Source organism: Sminthopsis crassicaudata, chromosome 4, assembly GCF_048593235.1.
Source record: "Sminthopsis crassicaudata isolate SCR6 chromosome 4, ASM4859323v1, whole genome shotgun sequence".
In the NCBI taxonomy this organism is placed as follows: Eukaryota; Metazoa; Chordata; class Mammalia; order Dasyuromorphia; family Dasyuridae; genus Sminthopsis; species Sminthopsis crassicaudata.
In genome coordinates this window covers 294446285-294469538 of record NC_133620.1, presented here as the reverse complement: position 1 = coordinate 294469538, position 23254 = coordinate 294446285, and the positions used below count along the sequence as shown (strand labels likewise).

General features: G+C 34.8%; 1 protein-coding gene across 5 annotated transcripts in view; it reads right to left on the bottom strand.

Moving 5' to 3' along the window:
* Positions 1–23254, bottom strand: part of AGFG2 (ArfGAP with FG repeats 2) — a 46414-nt gene that overhangs the window by 8313 nt on the left and 14847 nt on the right. For 2 of the 5 annotated variants that reach the window (XM_074311638.1, XM_074311641.1), the window contains exons 2-7: positions 21034–21127; positions 16023–16138; positions 14386–14533; positions 13800–13950; positions 8630–8746; positions 7909–7941 (exon numbers count right to left, since the gene is read on the bottom strand). In XM_074311638.1, coding sequence (XP_074167739.1) covers positions 7909–7941; positions 8630–8746; positions 13800–13950; positions 14386–14533; positions 16023–16138; positions 21034–21127 — 659 coding nt within the window. The remainder of the gene's footprint in view (positions 1–7908; positions 7942–8629; positions 8747–13799; positions 13951–14385; positions 14534–16022; positions 16139–21033; positions 21128–23254) is intronic. The other 3 variants (XM_074311640.1, XM_074311642.1, XM_074311643.1) reach the window with 2 other exon arrangements.

The window sequence follows — 23254 nt, the reverse complement described above, 5'->3', positions numbered from 1 at the left end:
TAGGGTTGGTCAAAATTATGGTGCTAAGACCATCTAGAGGAAGCTAATTCATATACCATAATTTACCCAACCATTCTCCAATTGATGGACATCCATTCATCTTCCAGCTTCTAGCCACTATGAAAAGGGCTGCTACAAACATTTTGGCACATACAGGTCCCTTTCCCTTCTTTAGTATTTCCTTGGGATATAAGCCCAGTAGTAGTATGGCTGGGTCAAAGGGTATGCACATTTTGATAACTTTTTGGGCATAATTCCAGATTGCTCTCCAGAATGGTTGGCTTCTTTCACAACTCCACCAACAATGCATCAGTGTCCCAGTTTTCCCACAGCCCCTCCAACATTCATCGTTATTTGTTCCTGTCATCTTAGCCAATCTGACAGGTGTGTAATGATATCTCAGAGTTGTCTTAATTTGCATTTCTCTGATTTAGAACACTCTTTCATATGAGTGGAAATAGTTTTAATTTCATCATCTGAAAATTGTCTGTTCATATCCTTTGACCATTTATCAATTGGAGAATGGCTTGATTTCTTATAAATTAGTTAATTCTCTGTATATTTTGGAGATGAGGCCTTTATCAGAAACTTTAACTGTAAAAATGTTTTCCCAATTTGTCACTTCCCTTCTAATCTTGTTTGCATTAGTTTTGTTTGTGCAGAAACTTTTTAATTTGGTGTAATCAAAATTTTCTATTTTGTGATCAATAATGGTCTCTAGTTCTCCCTTGGACACAAACTCCTTCCTCCTCCACAAGTCTGAGAGGTAAACCATCCCATGTTCCTCCAATTTATTTATGATTTCGTTTTTTATGCCTAAATCTTGGACCCATTTTGATCTAATCTTTGTATGTGGTGATAAATGTGGGTCCATGCCTAGTTTCTGCAATACTAATTTCCAGTTTTCCCAGCAGTTTTTGTCAAATAATGAATTCTTATCCCAAAATTTGGGGTCTTTGGGTTTGTCAAACACTAGATTGCTATTTTTATTCACTATCTTGCCCCGTGAACCTAACCTATGCCACTGATCAACTAGTCTATTTCTTAGCCAATACCAAATGGTTTTGGTGACTGTTGCTTTATAATATAGTTCTAGATCAGGTACAGCTAGACCACCTTCACTTAATTTTTTTTTTCATTACTTCCCTTGAAATTCTTGACCTTTTGTTGTTCCATATGAATTCTGTTGTTATTTTTTCTAGGTTACTTAAATAGTTTCTTGGAAGTCTGATTGGAATAGCACTAAATAAATAGATTAGTTTAGGGACTATTGTCATCTTAATTATATTCGCTCGGCCTATCCAAGAGCACTGAATGTCTTTCCAATTATTTAAATCTGACTTTATTTTTGTGGCAAGTGTTTTGTAATTTTGCTCATATAATTCCTGACTCTCCTTTGGTAGATATATTCCCAAATATTTTATACTATCGACCGTTATTTTGAATGGAATTTCTCTTTGTATCTCTTGCTGTTGGATTGTGTTGTTAATGTATAAAAATGCTGATGATTTATGCGGATTTATTTTGTATCCTGCAACTTTGCTAAAATTTTGAATTATTTCTAATGCTTTTTAGCAGAGTCTTTGGGGTTCTCTAAGTATACCATCATGTCATCTGCAAAAAGTGATAATTTGATTTTAGAGGAAGGTAATTCAATTCAATGATTTGAATATTCCAAAGAGAATACTGACAGTTTCCCTAATTATCCCTACTCAGTTTCCCTAATTGTTTTGTCTTCAGTTTATAATTGTTCTGCTCAATCCTGCAAAACTACCCCTCCCTCTTAATCAGAATATTTGATAAGGATAAAAGATCTTATATTTTAGAATATCAGAATGCCTCTCCCCATCCCAAGCTATCAGAATATCAGATACTGGTTTATCAAGATGCCTTCCTATCTCTGGGGTTCCTCCCCCCCATTATGTCATCTCATCTCCAGAGGCTCACCCCATCCTATCAAAGTCCCATTCCTGTTCTCAGCACCCTGACTCCGCCCCCGCCTCGATCTACTCCCTGGTAGCTGGGAGCCACGTGTATATATGTCATTGAGAACTCAACATTGGCTGCTGGATTCTTGGAGAGGATAGTCTCATTCAGCCCTGGGACCAAACCATGGACCCATTTGGTCCCAGTAAATCTCTCCCTTTTAAATAAATTATTAAATACTCTCTAATCTCCATCTTGCCTCAGTTTTTCTGGGATTACAATATTAAAGGGCAAATATAAAGAACATAAGAAACAGAAGTAAATCACCTGAAATGAGTTGAGGTTTCTATATTTGTATCAATCAAACATGTCAGAAAGAAGTTTTATAACTTGTTATGGGCCAGAACAAGGTACTAAGTGGAATTGAGGAGACAATGGTTAAATCTAGTTTAGCACTGATTTAATCCTGTAATAAATAATGGTTTCCTAGTGATATAATAATTGATGTATACTCAGTGTGGAGCATATAAGCAGGGACTGAGAGCCATAGAGGGGAAGCTCTCAGGGCCAGAGAAGACAAGCGCACTAGAAGCTCTGGGAGGCTGAGACAGATTCATTCCACCGTCCACTTTTGTGGAGACTGGAGGCTGAAGCACAAACCTTTGGATTTGGAGACATTCAGAGGGTAGAGAAGACAGGCAAGATCCTGTCTTCTTGAAACCAAAGAAAGCGGTAGGCCTTTAAGAAAGCTAGCCGAGTCCCAAGTGAAGGAGATAGGACTGTGAAGGAGACAATAAAGGATTTGGACTTTTAACACTGGCTGTTGTGGTGATTATTGAACTGAAATGAAAGCTGCTCCCAGAGACCCCCAAAAAACCAAAACAGAGAACATTACATTTTGGCATCCGAACGTAGGACCAAGAGTCTTCATCTGTGACCCAGAAATTAGGGTAAGTACAAAAAGAGACAAGGAAACGGTTAAGGGCTAAAGTAATATTCCAGCTAAAATGAAACAAATGTTTAGAAAGGAGATTTCTCTGCAAATTAAGACAACTCTAAGATACCACTGTACACCTGTAAGATTGGCTAAGATGACAAGAAAAAATAATGATGGATGTTGGAGGGGATGTAGGAAAACTGGGACACTGATGCATTGTTGGTGGAGTTGTGAAAGAATCCAACCATTCTGGAGAGCAATCTGGAATTATGCCCAAAAAGTTATCAAACTGTGCATACCCTTTGATCCAGCAGGGCTACTACTGGGCTTATATTCCAAGGAAATACTAAAGAAGGGAAAGGGACCTGTATGTGCCAAAATGTTTGTGGCAGCCCTTTTTATAGTGGCTAGAAACTGGAAAATGAACGGATGTCCATCAATTGGAGAATGGCTGGGTAAATTGTGGTATATGAATGGTATAGAATATTATTGTTCTATAAGAAATGACCAGCAGGATAAATACTGAGAGGCTTTGAGAGACTTACATCAACTGATGCTGAGTGAAATGAGCAGAACCAGGAGATCATTATACACTTCAACAATGATACTGTATGAGGAGGTATTCTGATGGAAGTGGATATCTTCAACAAAGAGAAGATCTAACTCAGATCCAATTGATCAATGATGGACAGAATCAGCTACAACCAGAGAAGGAACACTGGGAAATGAGTGTAAACTGTTTGCATTTTTGTTTTTCTTCCCAGGTTATTTTTACCTTCTGAATCCATTTCTTCCTTAGCAACAACAACAAAAAATTCGGTTCTGCACACATATATTGTATCTAGGATATAACATATTTAATATGTATGGGAATGCATGCCATTTAGGGGAGAGGGTGGAGGGAAGGAAGGGAAAATTTGGAACAGAAGGGAGTGCAAGGGATAATGTAAAAAATTACCTATGCATATGTACTGTCAAAAAAAAATGTTATAATTATAAAATTAATTTTAAAAAATTATATCTCTACGGAAAAGGAAAATTTGTCGAAAGCTTGGTTAAATTCATTAAAAGCCAAGATTTTATTGTAACTTGGGAGCAGATCATTGAACTTTTAGAAACATTACAATACATATTTCCTTGGTTCTCTAAGGAAAAAGAATTAGATCTAGAGGAATGGAAATTAGTAGGAGAGCAACTATGTGAATACTACTATAATAATGGACCTGACTCAATTTCCAAAGAAACACTTTATACATATAACTTAATACAATTGTCTTTAGGAAATTATATAAGTTATAGAATAAGGAAAAAGAAGAAAGTGCAGGAGGGGGAGGAAACTGATAAACTAGGTGAAAAGGATGAAGAATTAGACAAGAAAGAAGTTAAGTACAATTCTGAGTGTAGTGCTTCACAGGAGAAGCCATTTTTTAATATGTGTATATAATGTTTAAGATTCACATCAACAATAGGGTAGCTCAAAATAAAGTTTGGCAGAGTAAAGGTAAAAATAGTAATCATATTATACAAATGAGGAACAGAGGAAGAATAGACAGAGAAGCATCAGAGGGGGGAGGAGGGCTCTTAGTTCTGAAAACCTACTCACATCGGGAATGGGTTAAATAGGCAACACTTCATAGATACCATGAATAGTATAGTACCCTTCAAATTTATAAAGAAATAAGGAGAGGAGGAATGGGTAAATGGAGAAGAAAAGGGTGAGGGAAGAAGACAAAGGGGGAATCTTTGGGTGGGGGGAAGTTAAATAGTAACACGGCAAGTTATGGAGCAGAACTTCATTAAAGAGGCAGTAGGGATAAGAAAGACATGTGTGTATGTGGGGGAATGTGTGAGTGAGTGTGTGTATGTGTGTGTATATATATATACATATGTGTGTGTATATGTGTGTGTGTATATATATATGTATATATGTATATACATGTATATATACATAAATATATTTTTTCTTAATTATACCTTGCTTGGAGTTGGGGGGGAATGAAAGGGGAAAAAAAAAAAAGTAAATAAGGTGCATAGCTGAGAACCGAAGAACAATTTATAAGGAAGAAAAAATGGACATTCATGGATATAATTTCTTCTACTAATATATATGCTTTCTTGGTATTTTGTTGTTATTTGATTGTAATATTTGTTATATATTTGGTAATTTGTTATATATTTTCATGTTCTTCTGGACATACAATGTTCTCTTTTGTTTTGCTTTATTTTATTTTGTATTTCTTTTCTGTTTTTCTGTTTTTCTTACTCTAACAAAAAGTTAAAAATTTCTATTAATCAAACCCAAACTTAACAGAAAATTCAACATATACATGCCAAAATCAAAGATCAGTTTTAAGGAACTCAATATAAACATGGACAAATTGTTCTTTTTTTTTTTTTTTTTTTTTTTTTTTAAACATGGGAAATGTAATGTATATTTTATGTTTAAGATTCACATCAACAATAGGATAGAAACAATAATATGGTAGATCAAAAGAAAGACTGGGGCAGAGTTAAGGTAAAAATAATAATTATGTCATACATACGGGCATTAGAGAAGGGAGGAGAGGGGAGAGGAGGGCTCCTAATTCTGAAAACCTACTCACATCAGGAATGGGTGAAATAGGCAACATTACATATATAACATGGAGAGTATAGCACCTTCCAAAATTTATAAAGAAATAAGGGGAGAGGAATGGTCAGGTGGGGGAAGCAAAAGGTAAGGGTAGAAGACAAGGGAGGGATCTATGGGTGTGGAGAGGTTAAACAATAGCAAGTTAAATTAAGGAGCAGAGTTAAAGCAGAATTAATAGGGATAGAAAAGGCTCAAGCCTCTGTGTGTGTGTGGGGGGGGGGTGTGTGGGGGTGTGTGGGGGTGTGTGGGGGTGTGTGTTTATCTACATATGTATATATAAATACATCCTTTCTTAATTATAGCCTGCTTGGAGGGTGGGGAGGGGGGCAGGCAGGGAAATGAAATACATATATACATATACACTTTTTTGAACTTTTAAAAATTTTTATATATTTTGAATCGTCCCTGATGTTCTGCTGGGCACATGACAATGTTCTCTTTTGTTTTGTTTCACTTTGTTTTCTATTCCTTTTCTCTCTCTTTTTTTTTTCTTATTCTGTTTCTTTAAATAAAATAAATTTGGGAGGAAAAAGTAGAATTGACCAAATGGAATAGAAAGTACGAAAGCTCACTGAAGAAAATAATTCCTTAAAAGTTAGGCTTTATGACACAGCAAGAAACAATACAAATCAAAAGAAGAAAAATAGAAGAAAATGTGAACTATCTCATAGGAAAGATAACTGACCTGCAAAACAGAGTAGAAGGAAAACAGACTGAGGAGAGACAAATTATTGGACTACCTGAAAACCATGCTCAAAAAAAGAGCTTAGACATCATCTTTCAAGTCCTGGAGTCCTGGTGCTCTATCTACTGTGCCCATTTAGCTGACCCAAGAGGATAATTATCTAAAAAATAAAAATGAGAGGAGAGAAAGAAGAATGCACTGGGAGAAAGGGAAAAAGAGGTGGAATGGAATAAATTATCTGAAATAAACAGAGGCATAAAATAGCTTTTATAGGGGAGGGGAATGAGGAAGGGAGCAGAGAAGACCACTTGACCCTTAGTTTGAATGGAATTACTTCAAATAGAAAATTACATACATACTCAGTGGGATGTAGAAATCTATCTACAGGAAAGTAGGAAATGAAGGGGATAACAAAAGGGGAAAGAGGGAAAGGCTGATAGAAAGGAGATTGGGCAATTTTAAAAAAGCAAAAAAATTTTAAGAATAAATAGGATTAAAAGTGAGTAGGATAAATAGGGAAAATAGGGTGGAGGAAAAAAAGTCATAATAACTGAAAAAATTTTTTTACAATAAATTTCTCTGATAAAGATTCCATTTCTCTAATATATAGAGAACTAAATCAAATTTACAGAAAAATAATTGCTCTTGAAAAGCTGAAAAATGGTCAAGGATATAAACAAGCAGTTTTCAGATAAAGTAATAAAAGCTATCTATAGTTACATGAAAAAAATGCAAAGTGAAAATCACTTTTGACAGGAGAAATCAAATTAAAACAACTCTATCAGATTGCCTAATATGACAAGAAAGAAAAACAACAAATACTGGAGGGAATGTGGGAAAATTGAGACACTAAAAATGTACTATTGTTGAAGTAATATACTGATTAAACCATGTTGCAGAGCAATTATGAACTATGCCCAAAGGACTAAAATGCCAAGCATATCCATTACTATCCCAGAAATTAAAAAACAAAAAGAAAAATGATCTGTATATATAAAAATATTTACAGCAGTTCTTTTTGTGGTGACAAAGAATTGGAAATAAAGGGAATATTACATCAATTGGGGAATGGCAGAACAAATAATTGTCTATGATTGTGATGATACCATTGTGCTATGAGAAATGAGGAGCAGGATATTCTTAGAAAAACCTGGAAAAGCTTACATGAACTGCTAAAAAATGAAATAAACAGAACCAGGTAAATAGTGTGTACAGTAATAGCTATACTGTATGATAATCAATTGTGAATGATTTAGTTATTCTTAGCAATACAATGATCTAACACTGAAGGACTTAAAATAAAAAATGTTATCTACTTCCAAAGAAAGAACTGATGGAATTTAAATGCAGATCAAAACATACTTTTTATTTTTCTTCTTTTTTCTATCAGAATAGTTATTTTTTTTCTTTACAACATGACTAACAAGGGAAACTGAATGATTGTAATGTGTAACCTATGTTAAACTGGTTGCAATTAGGAGCAGAAATGGAAGAAGGGGGAAAAGGGAGAGAATTTGGAATTCTAAAATTAAAAAAAAAAGAATGCTAGAAACTATTTTTTACATGTAATTGGAAAAAATGTTAAATTCTTCTTTAAAAACTCCTATTAGGTTTTAACTTTCTCATCTATAATAATGCTTTCTAGTATTATTAGACCTTCTGGTCTAACAAGGGGATCTTTAAATATGAGGTTATTTCTGCTTTATGGTTCTGAGGAAGGAAACTTACCCAAGCTGTAACTTCCAGTAAGCATCTGACTGGCTAGCAATAGAGAGGAAATAGGAAAGAGTGAAAGAAAATCAACAGAGAAAAGCAGTCAATTTATCATTTCTTCTCTTTTAAACAAGAGGCTTGTCAATTCTGGGGCTCATTCATTAAGTGTCTTAAGTAGTCATTGCACAAGGAGAGAGTAAGGGTAGGGCAGAGACCACATGAGGAAAAATGTTAGACCTGCCTTTTAACATCTATGAATGATCTTGGATCAGACACCTATGCTAAGTCTTTGTTTTTTCATCCACAAAATGAGGAGAATGGACTGGATGGCCCTGAGTGTATTTTTATTCTTAGTCTGACATTCACTCTCTAATGAGGTGGGACATTGTCAATCTTGAGAAATAAATTATGCCCAGGCTTGCTCTCATGTTCTCAAACTGCCTGATCTTTCTAGTCAGAAATGGAGTCCTGGCTGAATTCAGCTTTTTTCAGAGGACCTAATGCAATGTCAGTCTTTCTCTTTGGTCTTAAATGGAAGAAGCAAATTGTGGAGTCTTCATCTTTTGAAAAGGCCAGCCATATAATTATTATTAAAAGATTCATTAGTCTTTTCTTTAACTTAACCCCAGTTGTAATATTCTTCTAACCAAATCTTGGACTCAGTGATGAAATGAGAATGAGGAAAGTGGGGAAGGAAGGGCAAGGAGTAGAGAGCAAAACAGTGAACTCTAGTTACCTATGGGAATTGGCTGGGTCTGGAATAAAGCCTGGCCAGCTGAGGGGAGTGTAGAGGAGAAAGGGCTGCTCCCAAAGGCATCAAAGTTGGCAAAGCCTCCATGGGAAGTCCCCTGGCCTGTAAGTAAAGGGAACAGGGAAATTAGCAGCATTAGAGCTAGAAAGCAATGCTTAAAGAATTTCTGCTTTACCTCACATCTGTCTTCTTTGGGTTTTGCCTTCCTCAACTGCAAAATAAGGCAGCTGAAATGAATATTCAAAGCCCCACAATTTTGGACATACCCAGGTATATGTAGACCGAGATACTTTAAAGGAGCTCAAGTTTTCTGAGTTCCATCTTTTCACTGAATGAGAATTACTAAATTTCAGAGGCAAAAGCTATTTTAGAGGCCATATAGTCTCACACCTGCCTAACATAGAATCCATTTTACAACTTTTAAACCATCATCCAACCTTTGCTTGAAGATCAAAAACCTTTTTTTTTTTTAGTTTTAGGAATATGTATATATAAAAATAAATTTATTTCTTTTTCTAATTTAAGAACTCTAGATCTCTTCTTAGGGTAGGCTAGATCAAAAACAAAAAACAACTTAAGATTTTAAGAGTAGGAACCCAACCTTGAAAAAAAACTTTAAATCCTTGCTGTCCTCAACCCTGTAATTGGCCTATAAAAATGTCAGGAAAGTACCCTCTTTTCTACTTAGAACAATGGATTCAGAAAAGATCATGATACTGATAACAAGAGGGGCCAAGTTAAGAATTGAGTAGTTTCAAAGATAAGTGACTACTGCTGCAGAATATTAATTGCTAAACTGCATTTTAACATGCTGAGATTTTTCTTTTCAAGATTCTCATATTATTTCATCATACTGGGGTATGTATCCAAGAGCATGTGCAAAAGAAAGCTGTCTAAGGGCATGGGGGTGGAGCCTATGTCAGGTTGGACATCTTTCTCTAAACTAGAAATGTCTGGAAATTACAATCTAGACTAAGACCAGTCTAGTCTTCCCCCTCCCCCCCAACAAAGGGAACCTACTTCTTCCTATTACATTTCTGGCCAAATTTTAACTATTAAGTCTTCCCTTTTATGGCATATACACCTACCTCCCTGAAACTTTTACTCACTGCTTCTAGTTCTGCATTTTAAAAATATAAATAATGTTGCTTTTCTAACTAATGTTGAATTATTCTAATACACCTGATAATAATTTCTTTGATGAATTTATATCATCTTAACAGGATTTTATTTAAATTTTTTGAATCAATATTCACTAAAGTTATAAGTCTATAGTTCTATTGTGTTTTATCTTTCCCTGCATGTATTAGTTTAAGTGCTAGGACTTCTTCTCTGGTACAATGTTTTCTTTCCCTGTTTTTGAGAATTTGTATAGTAGGTACTAAGTGCAAGTTTAATAGAATTCTCCTGTGAATTAAACAGGATAACGAATTTTTTCCTATAGTAGTTCCTTTACTGCTACCATTTCTTTTTCTAAGATTAATATTTGGTGTTGTGTTGGATCTTTTATATTTTTAAATATTTTTGTAGGTATTCCTCTATTTCTTTTGTATTTCATTTTGTTACAATATAACTACCTGTACATAATAGTGATCATACCTTTTTATTTCTCTTGGTTTTGTTGTAATATCAATTTACTATGTGCTGATTTGTTTTCTTTTTAATCAGATTGGCTAAAAATTTACCGATTTCATTAGTTTTTTCAAAGAACAAACTTTTAGTTTTATTGGTCTTTTCTATAGTTTTTTGGTTTCCAATTTTATCTATTTCTCCTTTAATTTTTAATATCTCCTCTTTTGTGCTTATTTTAAGTTTGCTAATTTGCTGGCTTAAAAAAAAGCATATTTACTTCATTAATCTCACCTTTTTCTATTTTGCAAATATATGTCTGTAGACATGCTTTTCCTGAGACTGCTTTAACTCCATCTAAGAATTTTGGTACTTTGTTTTATTATCTCTCATCCTCCTTTCCTTCCTGCCAAATAATTGTTGTTCCTATTTGTTCTTTGACCCACTCATTATTTAGGAATTCACTATTAAGTTTCCATTTGTGTGTATGGTTTTTGTTTATACTCTGAACTGATTGCTAGATGTGTTTACTAATTCTGTCTTTGACATTTGTTTTCTATTTCTATACAAGTTTCAGGTAGTGTTAAAAAAATACTTATATTCTTAAGCAGTCTCATTTGGAATTGTGTTTCAGCTCTAGATTCGCCAACAATCTGTTCAATTCTTTATTTTCCATTTTATTTATCTTTCTTTTAGATTTGTGTGAAACAGAGTAAAAACAGAAATCTTACCATTATTGTATTACTCTCTATATCTTCCAGTAGTTAACTATTTTCTATTATGAATTTTTATGGTAAGGCATTTAATGGAGCTCAAATTTAATACTGATATTGGTTAAGTTTTGGTTACTTTCATTCATACAATAGTTTGTTTTTCCTTTTTTATGTTACTTTAAGATTTGCAAAGCACTTTATATAAATTGTTTCACTTGAATCTCACAATAATTCTGTAAGATAGGTACAAGGAAATCAAAGCACTGAGAGGTTAAATAATTTGCCCGTAGTCACTCAAGGAATTGTCATTAGGATGAGATTTGAATACAGTTTTTCTGCTATCATAAAGGCTTTTCAAATCCTTAAAAAGTGCTATTATTTCCCCTAAGTTATCTCCTTTCTCTGCTAACTATCCTCTATATGATATTGCAATCTTTTCGAATTCCTCTCTCCTTTAAGTATTTTTCCTAAAGTGTGATGCCACACACAATGCTTTAGATTATTGTCTGTCCATTAGATTAATCTTTAAGTCAATCAACACACTTTTACTAAATGAAGTCTGAGAACTTAAAACTGTATTTTAGTATAACTAATGTCTTTTTAATAATGTACTTAAAAACATATTCCTAGAAGAATTCTATAGTCTTTAGGGTTTTAGGACACAAAGCAGGTTCAAGAATCCCTGCAGTATTATTTCTCTCAAGATATTTATAATCTAGTGGGGAATACAATGTTTCAGAAATGTAGGCTATAAAAAGAAACAGTAAAGGAGGAGGGGATTCTTATACAACTATGGAAGTTAGGAAAAATCTTGTAGGAAGTGGCACCTGAGTTTAAGCTTTGGAGGGAGCTAGGGATTCAAAGAGATGGAGGTGAGAAGAAAGCACATCCTAAATATGGGGGACATAAAGTCTTTGCAAAGGTATGGAAGTGACAAATGAATACAGTGAGGATCAAATAAGGCAGTTTGGAGCACAGAGAGCATGTGGGGGAATAAAGTATAAAAAGCCTAGAAAGACAGGCAGATTGGAAGAATTTAAATGTCAAACAAAATTTGTAGTTTATCCTAAGGCAATGGGGAAACAATGAGCTTCCTGTGCAGAGAAGTGTCATGTTTATCCCTGTACTTTACAACAATTATTTTATATTATAATTATATCAATTTTGGTAACTGCATGGAAGGCACATTAGAAAGGAAAAAATCTTGAAGGAGAAAGATCCATTAGGAAACTACTGTTCAAGCAAGATGTGATGAATGCATGAATTAAGTTGGCTGTATTATGAGTTGAGAGAAAGGAACTGATGAAAGATATACTGAACAAAAAGAATTGGTATGATTGGTCACTAATCAGGGAGGTATGAGAGAATTGAAGGTAACTTCAAGGTTGCAAATTTGAGCAACTAGAAGAATGGTGTTTCCCTTGAGAGGAAGGATGTGTATAAGAGAAAGATAATGAATGATTCTGTGTAAAATATGTTGAACTTGAGATATCCAGGTAGATATATCAGATAAGCCCATAGAGAAAAGATAGGCACTCTGAAGAGAAATGAGGAATGAATGGGTTGATTTGGAAATCATTTGCACAGAGATTATAGTTGAGAAGCCATGGAAGCTAAAGAGATCACCAAGAGAAAAGGAGGGAGGAAAGAGGGATCCAGACCAAAGCCATGAGTTATACCTACACATAAGCAGGCAGAATATGATTAAACTGGAAAAAAAAAATGAATGGCTTGTCAGGTAGAAAGAAACTATGATTTTAAGAAGTATTACGAAAACTCAAAGATAAGAGAAAAATAGAAGAGGATGATCAATAGTGCTGAATATGAGGACCTAGAAAATGTCATTGGATTTAACAGTAAAATGATCACTAAAGACCTTGGAGAGTATGTGTTGTATTATAGAATGAAAAGTGTAACTGCAAGTTGAGGAATGTGTGGAAGGAGATGATGTAATGAGTGTAGAAAGTTTTCTCTCAAAAGTCTGGCTTGTGAAGGAGAAAGAGACAAAGAGAAAAACAGACATAGACACCAAGATCAGGTGAATAACCAGGATGTGGGTGACTATTTTGCCTCCTTTTCCATTTGGCCAAATGAACATCTAAAGGAGTTGTTTTGTTCATTGGACATTTTTTTTCCCATTTCATCAATTCTGTTTTTTAAGAAATTGATCTCTTTCAGGGGCAGCTAGGTGGCGCAGTGGATAGAGCACCAGCCCTGAATTCAGGAGGACCTGAATTCAAATCTGGTCTCAGACACTTAACATTTCCTAGCTGTGTGACCCTGGGCAAGTCACTTAACCCCAACCTCAGGGGGAAAAAAAAAAAAAAAAAGAAAAAAAGAAATTGATCTCTTTCCATTTCACCAATGCTATTTCTCAAGGATTTGTTTTCTTTTTCCATTTCATCAAATTTATTTTTTAAAATGTGGTTTTCTTTAATATATATTTTATTTATTTATTTAAATATTATTTTCAAAAGTTTAAGAGGAAGCTCTAGGATTCCTCCTCCTCTTATTTTGTGCCTCCCCCCAAATTATTTAGTACCTCAACTAGCTCCCAATGTTATGACTTTTTTTTCCCTCAATAGTATTTTACTCTTCCAATTACACATAGATAGTTTTTAACATTCATTTTTGTAAGATTTTAAATTCCAATTTTTTCTCTCCCTTCCTTACCTTCCTTCTCCCCAAGACAACAAGCAATCTGATATAGGTTATACCTGTATAATAATTTTAAACAGATTTCCATATTAATTTGTAAATTCAATTCCGAAGATCAAACAAAAGGCAATTTATCCCAAAAGAATGGCTTCTATTAGACCTGATGTGTTTTGAGTACATGAAAGTTTGTTTTTTAAAATTTGGACCCAACTTACCCCCAAAGACAGCAAAATTCGATGCCGGTTGGGGAGCAGCAAAAGGGTCTCCACCAATATCAGCCAGAAGGTCAGTGCTAGCTTTCTTGACTGAAGGGAGGGAGGGTGGTTGGTAGCATGGATGTTGGGAGAGTCGAGCCTGAGGGACAGACTAGGGAGAAATGAATTATTGTAATTAGGGAGGTAAGAATCCTGAAAAATTCCCAGGACTTCCTCTAATTTTATACTATTGTAAAACAGAGGTGCACTGGAAATCATGGAGTCTCTGTGCTGAAAAAATTCCAGGGAGCAAGACAAGATGGTTTCCTTTACATTCCAGTTTCTAAATTCAAAGTATCTTAGGTTTTGGAGTTCATATAGGAAAGGCAATAGTCTCAGTGAAAGATTGTCAGCAAATAACACAATAATCAGTTCCAAACAGTTTTTAATCAATCATATTCCTATCTTTCTCAAGTTGCTAAAGAAGTAACAATTTAAGTGCCCTTCTATGGCTCCCTCCAAATGTAAAATCACTAGGTCTGCTTTGACTTTCCTCCACCCTACTTAGATGCTATCTACAAATTAATTTTTTATATCTGATACCTACCTGGTTAGTGCTGGAGATGGCAACAGAGGGCACAGGGTCCCCAAGAAGAGTCCTCAGGGGCTTTACATCTGGAGTAGAATCCTGGGTGGGAGTAGAGGTGCTGCTTTTGGTGTGGGATGGCCCCTTGACTTGGTCTGGGGGGACATACCTTCAAGGAACAAACAGTCTAAGTAGAATAAGAAGGAGTAACACCTTATGGTATCCCCAGTTTATGTGATCCTTCAACTCCTAGGAAAGCAGACATTGCAGTATCTGAAGTAAATCATGGTGTTTTCAGAGTTGGAAAAGAATTTAGATATTTTCTAGTCCAACATCTTAATCAATGCAAGGATGCCCTTTACAACAGCGATGTCAAAACATGCAGCCTGTAGATGTGAAGCTTTAAGTGAGGCACATTTAAATGTAATAGGGAAATATTTAACACAATTTTAAAAAATACAATAAAAATAACATGTCTCAAAACTAAGTTAACATGCAGTCTGTCAGGATCCTTAGGAAGAGATTAGTGGCCTTTTATTTGAGCTCGACAATGCTGACCTAGAATATTTCTGACAGTGGTCATACAACTGCTACAAAAATTATTTGAGTGACAAGGAATCTACATAAGTACAATAATGATAATGAGCACCCTCTTCATTCTAATACCTGGGTTAATCACCTGGGTTCTCAGCAAGCTCCTACTCTAAAATGAATCACCTGAATTCTGAGAGAAATACTTCTATATTCGCCGACATGGAGATTGCCCAACTTTTTCTTGTATGGACTTATCTCCCCTTCTAATTTTAAGGCCTCTTTCCCACATATATCAGTCACATCATCATTCCTAAGCATCCAATTCTGCATCTCCATTTGTCACTCCTGCTTTTATCTTTCCTATCTCTAATTATCCTCTCTTGCCTCTGTGTATATATTTTGTGCTACCCTTCTCAAAATAATGTTTATTGCCTACATTCATAATTAAAGGAAAGGCTAACTTCAATAAGAGGTTAGTAAAAATCAAGATGTAATTTTACCTTCTTGTTCACAGAAATCATGAAATCAGTATTTGGTTAAGCACTGTTCAGAAGGTCAAGTCCCTTGGAACATCTAAAATACTATCCCTATTCAAATTAATCTGCATTCTCCCATTTATCCTCCAACTAGGAATCAAAACTGAAAAGAAAAAAAAAAACTTGAAGAGAACAGAACTTCTATTACAATATGAAAAAACTGTTCTTCTTTGAGAAAATAATAATTGTCAGTATATCCCCTAATGATTTATAAGGGATAAAGTAAATACTGTTAAATTTAATATCATTAAAAAAGTATTAACATAATGAAGTTCCAGATTTTACTTGGCAAAATACTTGCCTCTAATTTCTCTCTCCCTACAAAAGATAGCAATTTGGTATGAATAAATACACATTGCTGCCTACATGCTCCCATAATTCTAACTAATCCACTTCCTCCATTAAACTTGAGGAATATCAACTGTATGTGATAAATGACTAAGGACAAGAAATATTATCATGCTGATCCTGTAGAATTATAACAGGACTTAGCTGTGGTTGAGGAGCTCCAAATTCATTTCTGGAAAGAGAGGAAGAATATATTCCACACATATCTAGGTAACTATTTTCTCCCTCCTCCATGATTACCATCGCTTCTTCTCATATTTCTCCTGAAGAAACTCCTTCACCTTTTGAGGGTCCCTGGAGTCTGGCACTAAGGAGGTTTGTGAATCAAAAAGACCCAGCCAGATCTTCCTGCAAACCTGTGGTATAATAACAGAGATAAGAATAGGTGAAGAAAATAGCTTAGAACTAAAAAACACATACCTCCAACCAGAAGCAAGCTGAAAAATTTTCATTCATTTCAGTGAGCATTTATACCTTAGAAATTAGGAGATGCAGGACTTGATTTATTGTTTTGCTGACTGTCTAGACTTAAGAAAGTATGGAAAAGATATTAATACACAGATTAAACTCAAAACTATCATGAAAGTGTCCCTCTTTATCTTCCCCCACCAGAACTATTAAACATTTATCAGCATAATGAAGCCTTTAATAGAGAGAGGCCCTTGTCCTCATGATCTAAAGTTCCTCTTATTTACTCTTACTAACTAGAATTCTACAAACCTTTTGGCTTACTTGAGTAAGGAGGAGGAATTTACTTGTAAAAGAAGGTGAATTCAACAAATATTTATTAAGAATATGTACAGGACACTGCTCTAGGCACAATAGGAGACACAAAGTCTATACAAAAACATTTCAGCTTTGCTTCAATCTCTTCTGAATTATGCAGCAGCATAATCTTTTCCTTTTTCTTTTTTTTTTTTTTCCCTGAGGCTGGGGTTAAGTGACTTGCCCAGGGTCACACAGCTAGGAAGTGTTAAGTGTCTGAGACCATATTTGAACTCGGGTCCTCCTGAATTCAGGGCTGGTGCTCTATCCACTTTGCCACCTAGCTGCCCCTAGCAGCATAATCTAGAAGAACCTTAAATCTAGAAGATATAGGAGAATTTATGAGTCAATACTTATTTGAAAATTTCCTTTAGGGGGTGAGTTTTTAATACAGTTTAGTCATACCTTTACTCAATTTCCCAGATTAATAGAGTTCTGACCTAATCACAGGGTTGTGCACTTGTGAGTGATGGTCAGGTTTTGATCAGGACCTGATTGTCAAAAAAAAAAAAAAAAAAGGCCAGAAATTTCATGTCACACAATAATAAATTAGTAATACCTATTACCTTCAGTCTGGGGTAGGTGGATTAGCTAAAGTTCCTTGTATCAAGACAAAATTACAGCTATCTCTAAAAGAGGCCATTTAATCCAATCCTTTCATGTAATAGGTGAGCAAACTGAGGCCAAGAGAAGTTTAGTTATTTAGATGTTAAGATGTTAGAAAAACAATTCCAATAAGCCAATTATTCTCAAGATGAACTTTTTAAATTCTACAATTACAAAAGAGAAGTTAAAATTTAAATGTAGATAATTTTGCCCAAAGAGTAAGTTTCACAAAGATTTTATACCTTACACCAAAAGGGAACAAAATGTTATCAATTAAGACAATTTATGGATTGCAGAAGGGCCAAGAAGAAAGCATCTTCAAAGAAAAGGAACCTCAAACAAAGGATAGCTGTCTTAACTTCCTGGAACTATTTCACATTCTTGTTATCAGCAAGGTCTTTCAGAGTTAGGACAAAGAATCTCTTAAGCTTAAAAATAACATTTTGAATTCTTACTGTTCATTTGAGAATTAGAGCTTTTTATATCAGTAACAGAAACAAGAGACAAACTTGGTCCTTGTACTCCAAACCTGATATATAACTTCCACTGTACCATATGCGGCCTCCTTGGAATAATATTCATTTTCAGAGTTCAGGTTTATGCATGATGAAATCATTTTATTTATTTTTTATTATGAATTTCTCAAACATCAAGTATAAACACTAAAATTTCATATATAAAGAATAAGAAAATCTGTATATGACACCAAGTATATTATTTACAATTTTTTTTCTTTGAAAAGTACATATTAAATTTAATCCAGCAATCTCAGCACTATCCTCTTGTCTCAGTCCTCTTCAGAACTTCTTCTGCTGTCTTCTATATATATTTTAAAATACTTCTCCTTTTCTTTCTTTCTTTCTTTTTGCTGAGCCAATCGAGGTTAAATGACTGGCCCAGGGTCACACAGCTAGGAAATATTAAGTGTTTCAGACCAAATTTGAACTCAGGTCCTCCTGACTTCAGGGCTGGTGCTCTATCCACTGCACCATCTAGCTGCCTCTATTTCCCCTTTTTCTTATTTCTTCTGGCAATGAATTAGCTTTAATAATTTGAATTTGTACTGATGTAAATTGTGTCCTCTTTAACCTTTGGTGGGGTGTCTTGAAATTGCTTCCCCTTTAATCTGTGGGGAAAGAGTGATTAGGGATCTCAAACCCTCCTCTGGAAGAGGCACACTGTTCTGTTCATAAGGGAAACTCCCAACATAAGTAATCTCATTCAATTTTGAACTGAATTGAAAATCAGTCTCTCAGATTCATCCACAGATTAGGCCTCTTGCAAACTCATCTTTGCAATAGTCCTGACAGGACCTTGCCCATTAAGAAAGTTGTCTTCTTAGTGTAAATAAATCCCCTTTTGCTACACAGATTTCGGGTTTGCAAATTTTTTCATGAGGGATCTGCGACATCAACCAGAGGGGATCTCTTATCCTCAATTCTCCCACCTCATCGGTACTACACTCAAAAAAGTAAAAGTCACACCTTGTTAAGATTTTTGCCCAATATTTAAAAACAGCCTTCCTTCTATACTTAATCTACATGAAAAAACAATTTGAGTTTCTCTACAAAGGATCTGATTTATCTACTTTCTCATGCCTGTACCTCTAATTTACCTAGACACACACAATATACCCTGAAAAGGGGGTGAAGCATGGCCCTGCTTCAAAATCCCTGAGGAAAATACAAGTATCAAAGCTTATTGCAAATCTGGGCAAAGCCAAGACATCAGAGTGGTAGGGAGAAATGTGATGAATTCTCATCTGCAAACTCCTCCAATAGATCTAAAAAATACAGATTGAATCTTGATGAAGAAATTGATGGACCCACATTTAATACCACATACTAAGATAAGATCAAAATGGGTCCATGATTTAGACAGGCTTATAGTCATGAATAATTCACCCTGTTCCCTCTTCTTTCCCCTCCCCCCAGTATCCAAACTGAGTATAATATTATAGAAGGAAAAATACTTTTAATTAAATAGAGCACTTCCAAGTATTTCTGATGAAAAGATCAGAATACTGGGAAATTCTGAAGTTTAAATACAAAACTAAAGAGCAAGATAAAAAGGAAGACATGAATGAACAATATTAAATGATGATAAAAAATGGGGAGATAATATATGTAAACTCTCATCCCAAATCCAAAGAATTAAAATAGACATGGTCTAGGAATGGTTGTAGTCTATATTACTGATCTGAGGGAAAAAATAGAAAGAAAAGAGAACTACCTTGGGGGACTGGGAAAAGGAAAGGAAGATTAAATAAAATTATCTCACAAAATCAGGGTATACAAATAAATATCTATATACATGAGAGGATTGAGGAGAAAGGGGGCAGCTGACACTGGAACCAAACTATTAACTGAACTCTTCAAAAGAAGGAAACACATACCTCCATCCCCACCCCTACTCCCACCTCCACAGAGTTGAGTCTAGAATTACTGTTCACTCAACAGGAAAACAGAAGGGAAAGAGAGGGTGAATGAGAGGAGAGTATTAGAAGCAGGGAAGATTAAGAGTGCTGAACACATAGTAGGCATTTAATAAATGATTAAGTAGATGTACAAAAATATTAAGCTCTTTTGGAGATTTCAAAAAATAAGGAAGGCCCAGAAAATGAGGAATAAATGAACAAATACTATATAAATGAGACAGAATAGTATTGTGCTGAACACATAGATGAATCTGATGTAAGAATACATGAAACTACACAGAATAGGAAGAGATGAGGATTAAGAAGGAGGAACTAAAGAGGAAATTATCACAAACTTTTAGATGCTAAAAGATTACAAGGAAAAAAACCATAGAAACTAAAAGAATACACTTTAAATTGCCTCTTAGACAATTGGGGCATCCTAAACAAATTATGGTATAAGAATGTATTAGAAAACTGCTGTTGTTCAGTCTTTTCCCAGTCATGTCCAACTCTTCATGACTCCCATTTGGGGTTTTCTTGACAAAGATTCTGTAATTATTTGCTGTTTTCTTCTCCAGATAAAGAAAATAGAACAAAAAGGATCAAGTATCTTGCTAAGGTCACATAAGACTAAATAGTTTTTGAGACAAGATCTGAATTCATGCAAGATGAGTCTTCTTGACTCAAGGACCTACCTTCTAGCCACTCTGCCATCTACCTGCCTATTAGAATCCACTATTAAAAATTACAAAAAATGATAGAGAATACTGGTTAAGCACAAACTGTTACACTGAGTGAAGTATACTGAATCAGGAGAATTTATAAAAGATAATATTTTAAAGAAAAAAACTTTGAAAGACGTAAGAATTCTGATCAAACTAATGACTATCTCCGGAGGATCTATCATGAAGCATCTTTACCTATCTCCCAAGATGGACATGAGATTCAAAAACAGATTTTGGACATGACCACTATGTGGATTTGTTTTGCTTAACTATGCTTATTTGTTACTTTTTTTTTTTTCATCTTTCTTTCAGTTAATTTAGGGGTAAGAGGAAAACAGGTAAGAAGGAATTCCAGAAGGAACAGCAATATTGATACCAAAAAAAATAAGGGCCATTTATTTTTTTAAATATACAGAAAAGAAGAAATTCTAAAGGAAACAGATAAAGTAGTCTGAAAGCAGGTAACATGCAAATTTTGTTGTTTTTTACACAAGTAGTCTAAAATAGAGTTTAATTTCATATAAAATCACTTTTGTATATTGAACTATGTGAATGGAAATATTATTTTGTGTATGTTTAAATTCAGAATAAAAAAATTTTGTCCTTCCTCCCAAAAATAGACAAGAAAATTTTAACAAAAAGAAAAAATACATATACTAACTTCAGAAACACAGAAATCCTTTGTAGCAAGCTTCAGGCCTCTAAGGCCTAATATATTTTATCTGTGTCACCTCACCTCATTTCCACGAGACTGGAGGAATATCACTTCAGGCTCAGTAAAGGTTGTCATGGAGATGGACTTGACTCGGTGAGGAGGATTCAGGCCTCTCCTGTATGAGGAAAGGCAAGATAAGGTATGTGGTTAGCACTACTAGGCTATTTAAAGGCAAAGAGAAAACAGTAAAAACATTATGGAAGGAAGAGAAGAAGGAAGACTTTGAAGACTGCTAGAGAGGTTTAGAAAACAATAGCCAAGAACATCTGAGGATCTGTCACTCTGAAAAGGAAACAACCTGCATATCTTTTTTTCCTGCAGACTGGCAGATCAACATCTCTAGTGTTCTAACTATGAAATATAAAACACTTCTTGGGGCAGGACGATCAATTTCCATTTTTCTCAGTTTGTCTGTTCCCTGCCTACCCTTTCCCCATCTCCACTTCTGAGGTCCTCACAGCAGGTAGGGCTCTTTCTCCAGCTTTCTTCATTATCAGATCGTACACTAGGAAACCCATTCCAGAAAGATCTAAAAGCCTTTATAAAGCCATGCTTTTAATGGAGATGCTTTTATAACTGCTGTGGATTGGTCGAAAGAATCCTGTAGAGACCACATGGCCAATGGGACAATATTTTCTTTAAGTCACATAACCAATTCTCCTATGGGGAAGTGCTCTAACAGGAAAGCTACAATAGCTCTCCTTTTATTAGTCCTACTAATCCTGTTATTCTAATAACAACAATCAGACAAAAACTATTCTTTGGGACAGAGAATGGAGTACTAATTTATTTTCTTCAAGAAAAAGAATTTTTTTCCTACTCCTAAAATATTTTAAAGCATAGAGGTAACAGAGACAAAGGAATAAGTTAGAGGAACCATTTCAGATAATGCATATATAAAAAAAAAAAGTTTCCCAATTCCCCAAAACCTTGGCCAAAAGTTTGATATTAAATAATAGAACAGAATGCATGTGCCTCCCCTTTCTTACATATGGAAATCTACATACGGTCAAGATTGTGTGGATGTGGTAGGAAGCTAGAACCATGCTTTTTTAAAAATAATTTTTATTTACAAAATATATGCATGGATAAATTTTCAGCATTAATCCGTGTAAAAAATCTTCTGTTCCAACTTTTCCCTTCCTTCCCCCCATCCCCTCCCCTAGATGGCAGGTAGACCCATTTATGTTAAACATGTTAAAGTATATGTTAAATACAATATATGTTTACATATTCATAGTTATTTTGCTGTACATGAAAAATCGGACTAAGATACAAGGTAAAAATAACCTGAGAAGGAAATCAAAAAATGCAAGTGGACAAAAGCAGAGGGAGTAGAGATGCTATGTTGCTGTTCACACTCATTTCCTACAGTTTTTTTTTTCCTGGGTGTAGCTGGTTCTCTTCATTATTGAACAAATGGAACTGATTTGGTTCATTTCATTGTTGAAGAGAGCCATGTCCATCAGAGTTGATCATCATATAGTATTATTGTTGAAGTATATAATGATCTCTTGGCCTGTTCACTTCACTCAGCATCAGTTCATGTAAGTCTTTCCAGGCCTTTCTGAAATCATTCTGCTGGTCATTTCTTACAGAACAATAATATTCCATAACATTCATATACCATAATTTACCCAACCATTCTCCAATTGATGGGCATCCATTCAATTTCCAGTTTCTGGCCACTACAAAAAGAGCTGCCACAAACATTCTTACACATACATGTCCCTTTCCCTTCTTTAAGATCTCTTTGGGATATAAGCCTAGTAGTAACACTGCTGGATCAAGAGGTACACACAGTTTGATAACTTTTAAAGCATAGTTCCAAATTGCTCTCCAGAATGATTGGATTCATTCACAATTCCACCAACAATGCATCAGTGTCCCAGTTTTCCCACATCCCCTCCCAAAATTCAGCATTATCTTTTCCTGTCATTCTAGCCAACTTGACAGGTGTGTAGTGGTATCTCAGTTGTCTTAATTTACATTTTTCTGATAATGACTTGGAGCATCTTTTCATATGGTTGAAAATAGTTTCTATTTCTTTATCCGAAAATTTTGTGTTCATAAACTTTGACCATTTATCAATTGGAGAATGGCTTTATTTCTCTCTATATTTTGGAAATGAGGCCTTTATCAGAACCTTTGATTGTAAAAGTTTTCCCAGTTTATTGCTTCCCTTCTAATCTTGTCTGCATTAGTTTTGTTTGTACAATAACTTTTCAATTTGATATAATCA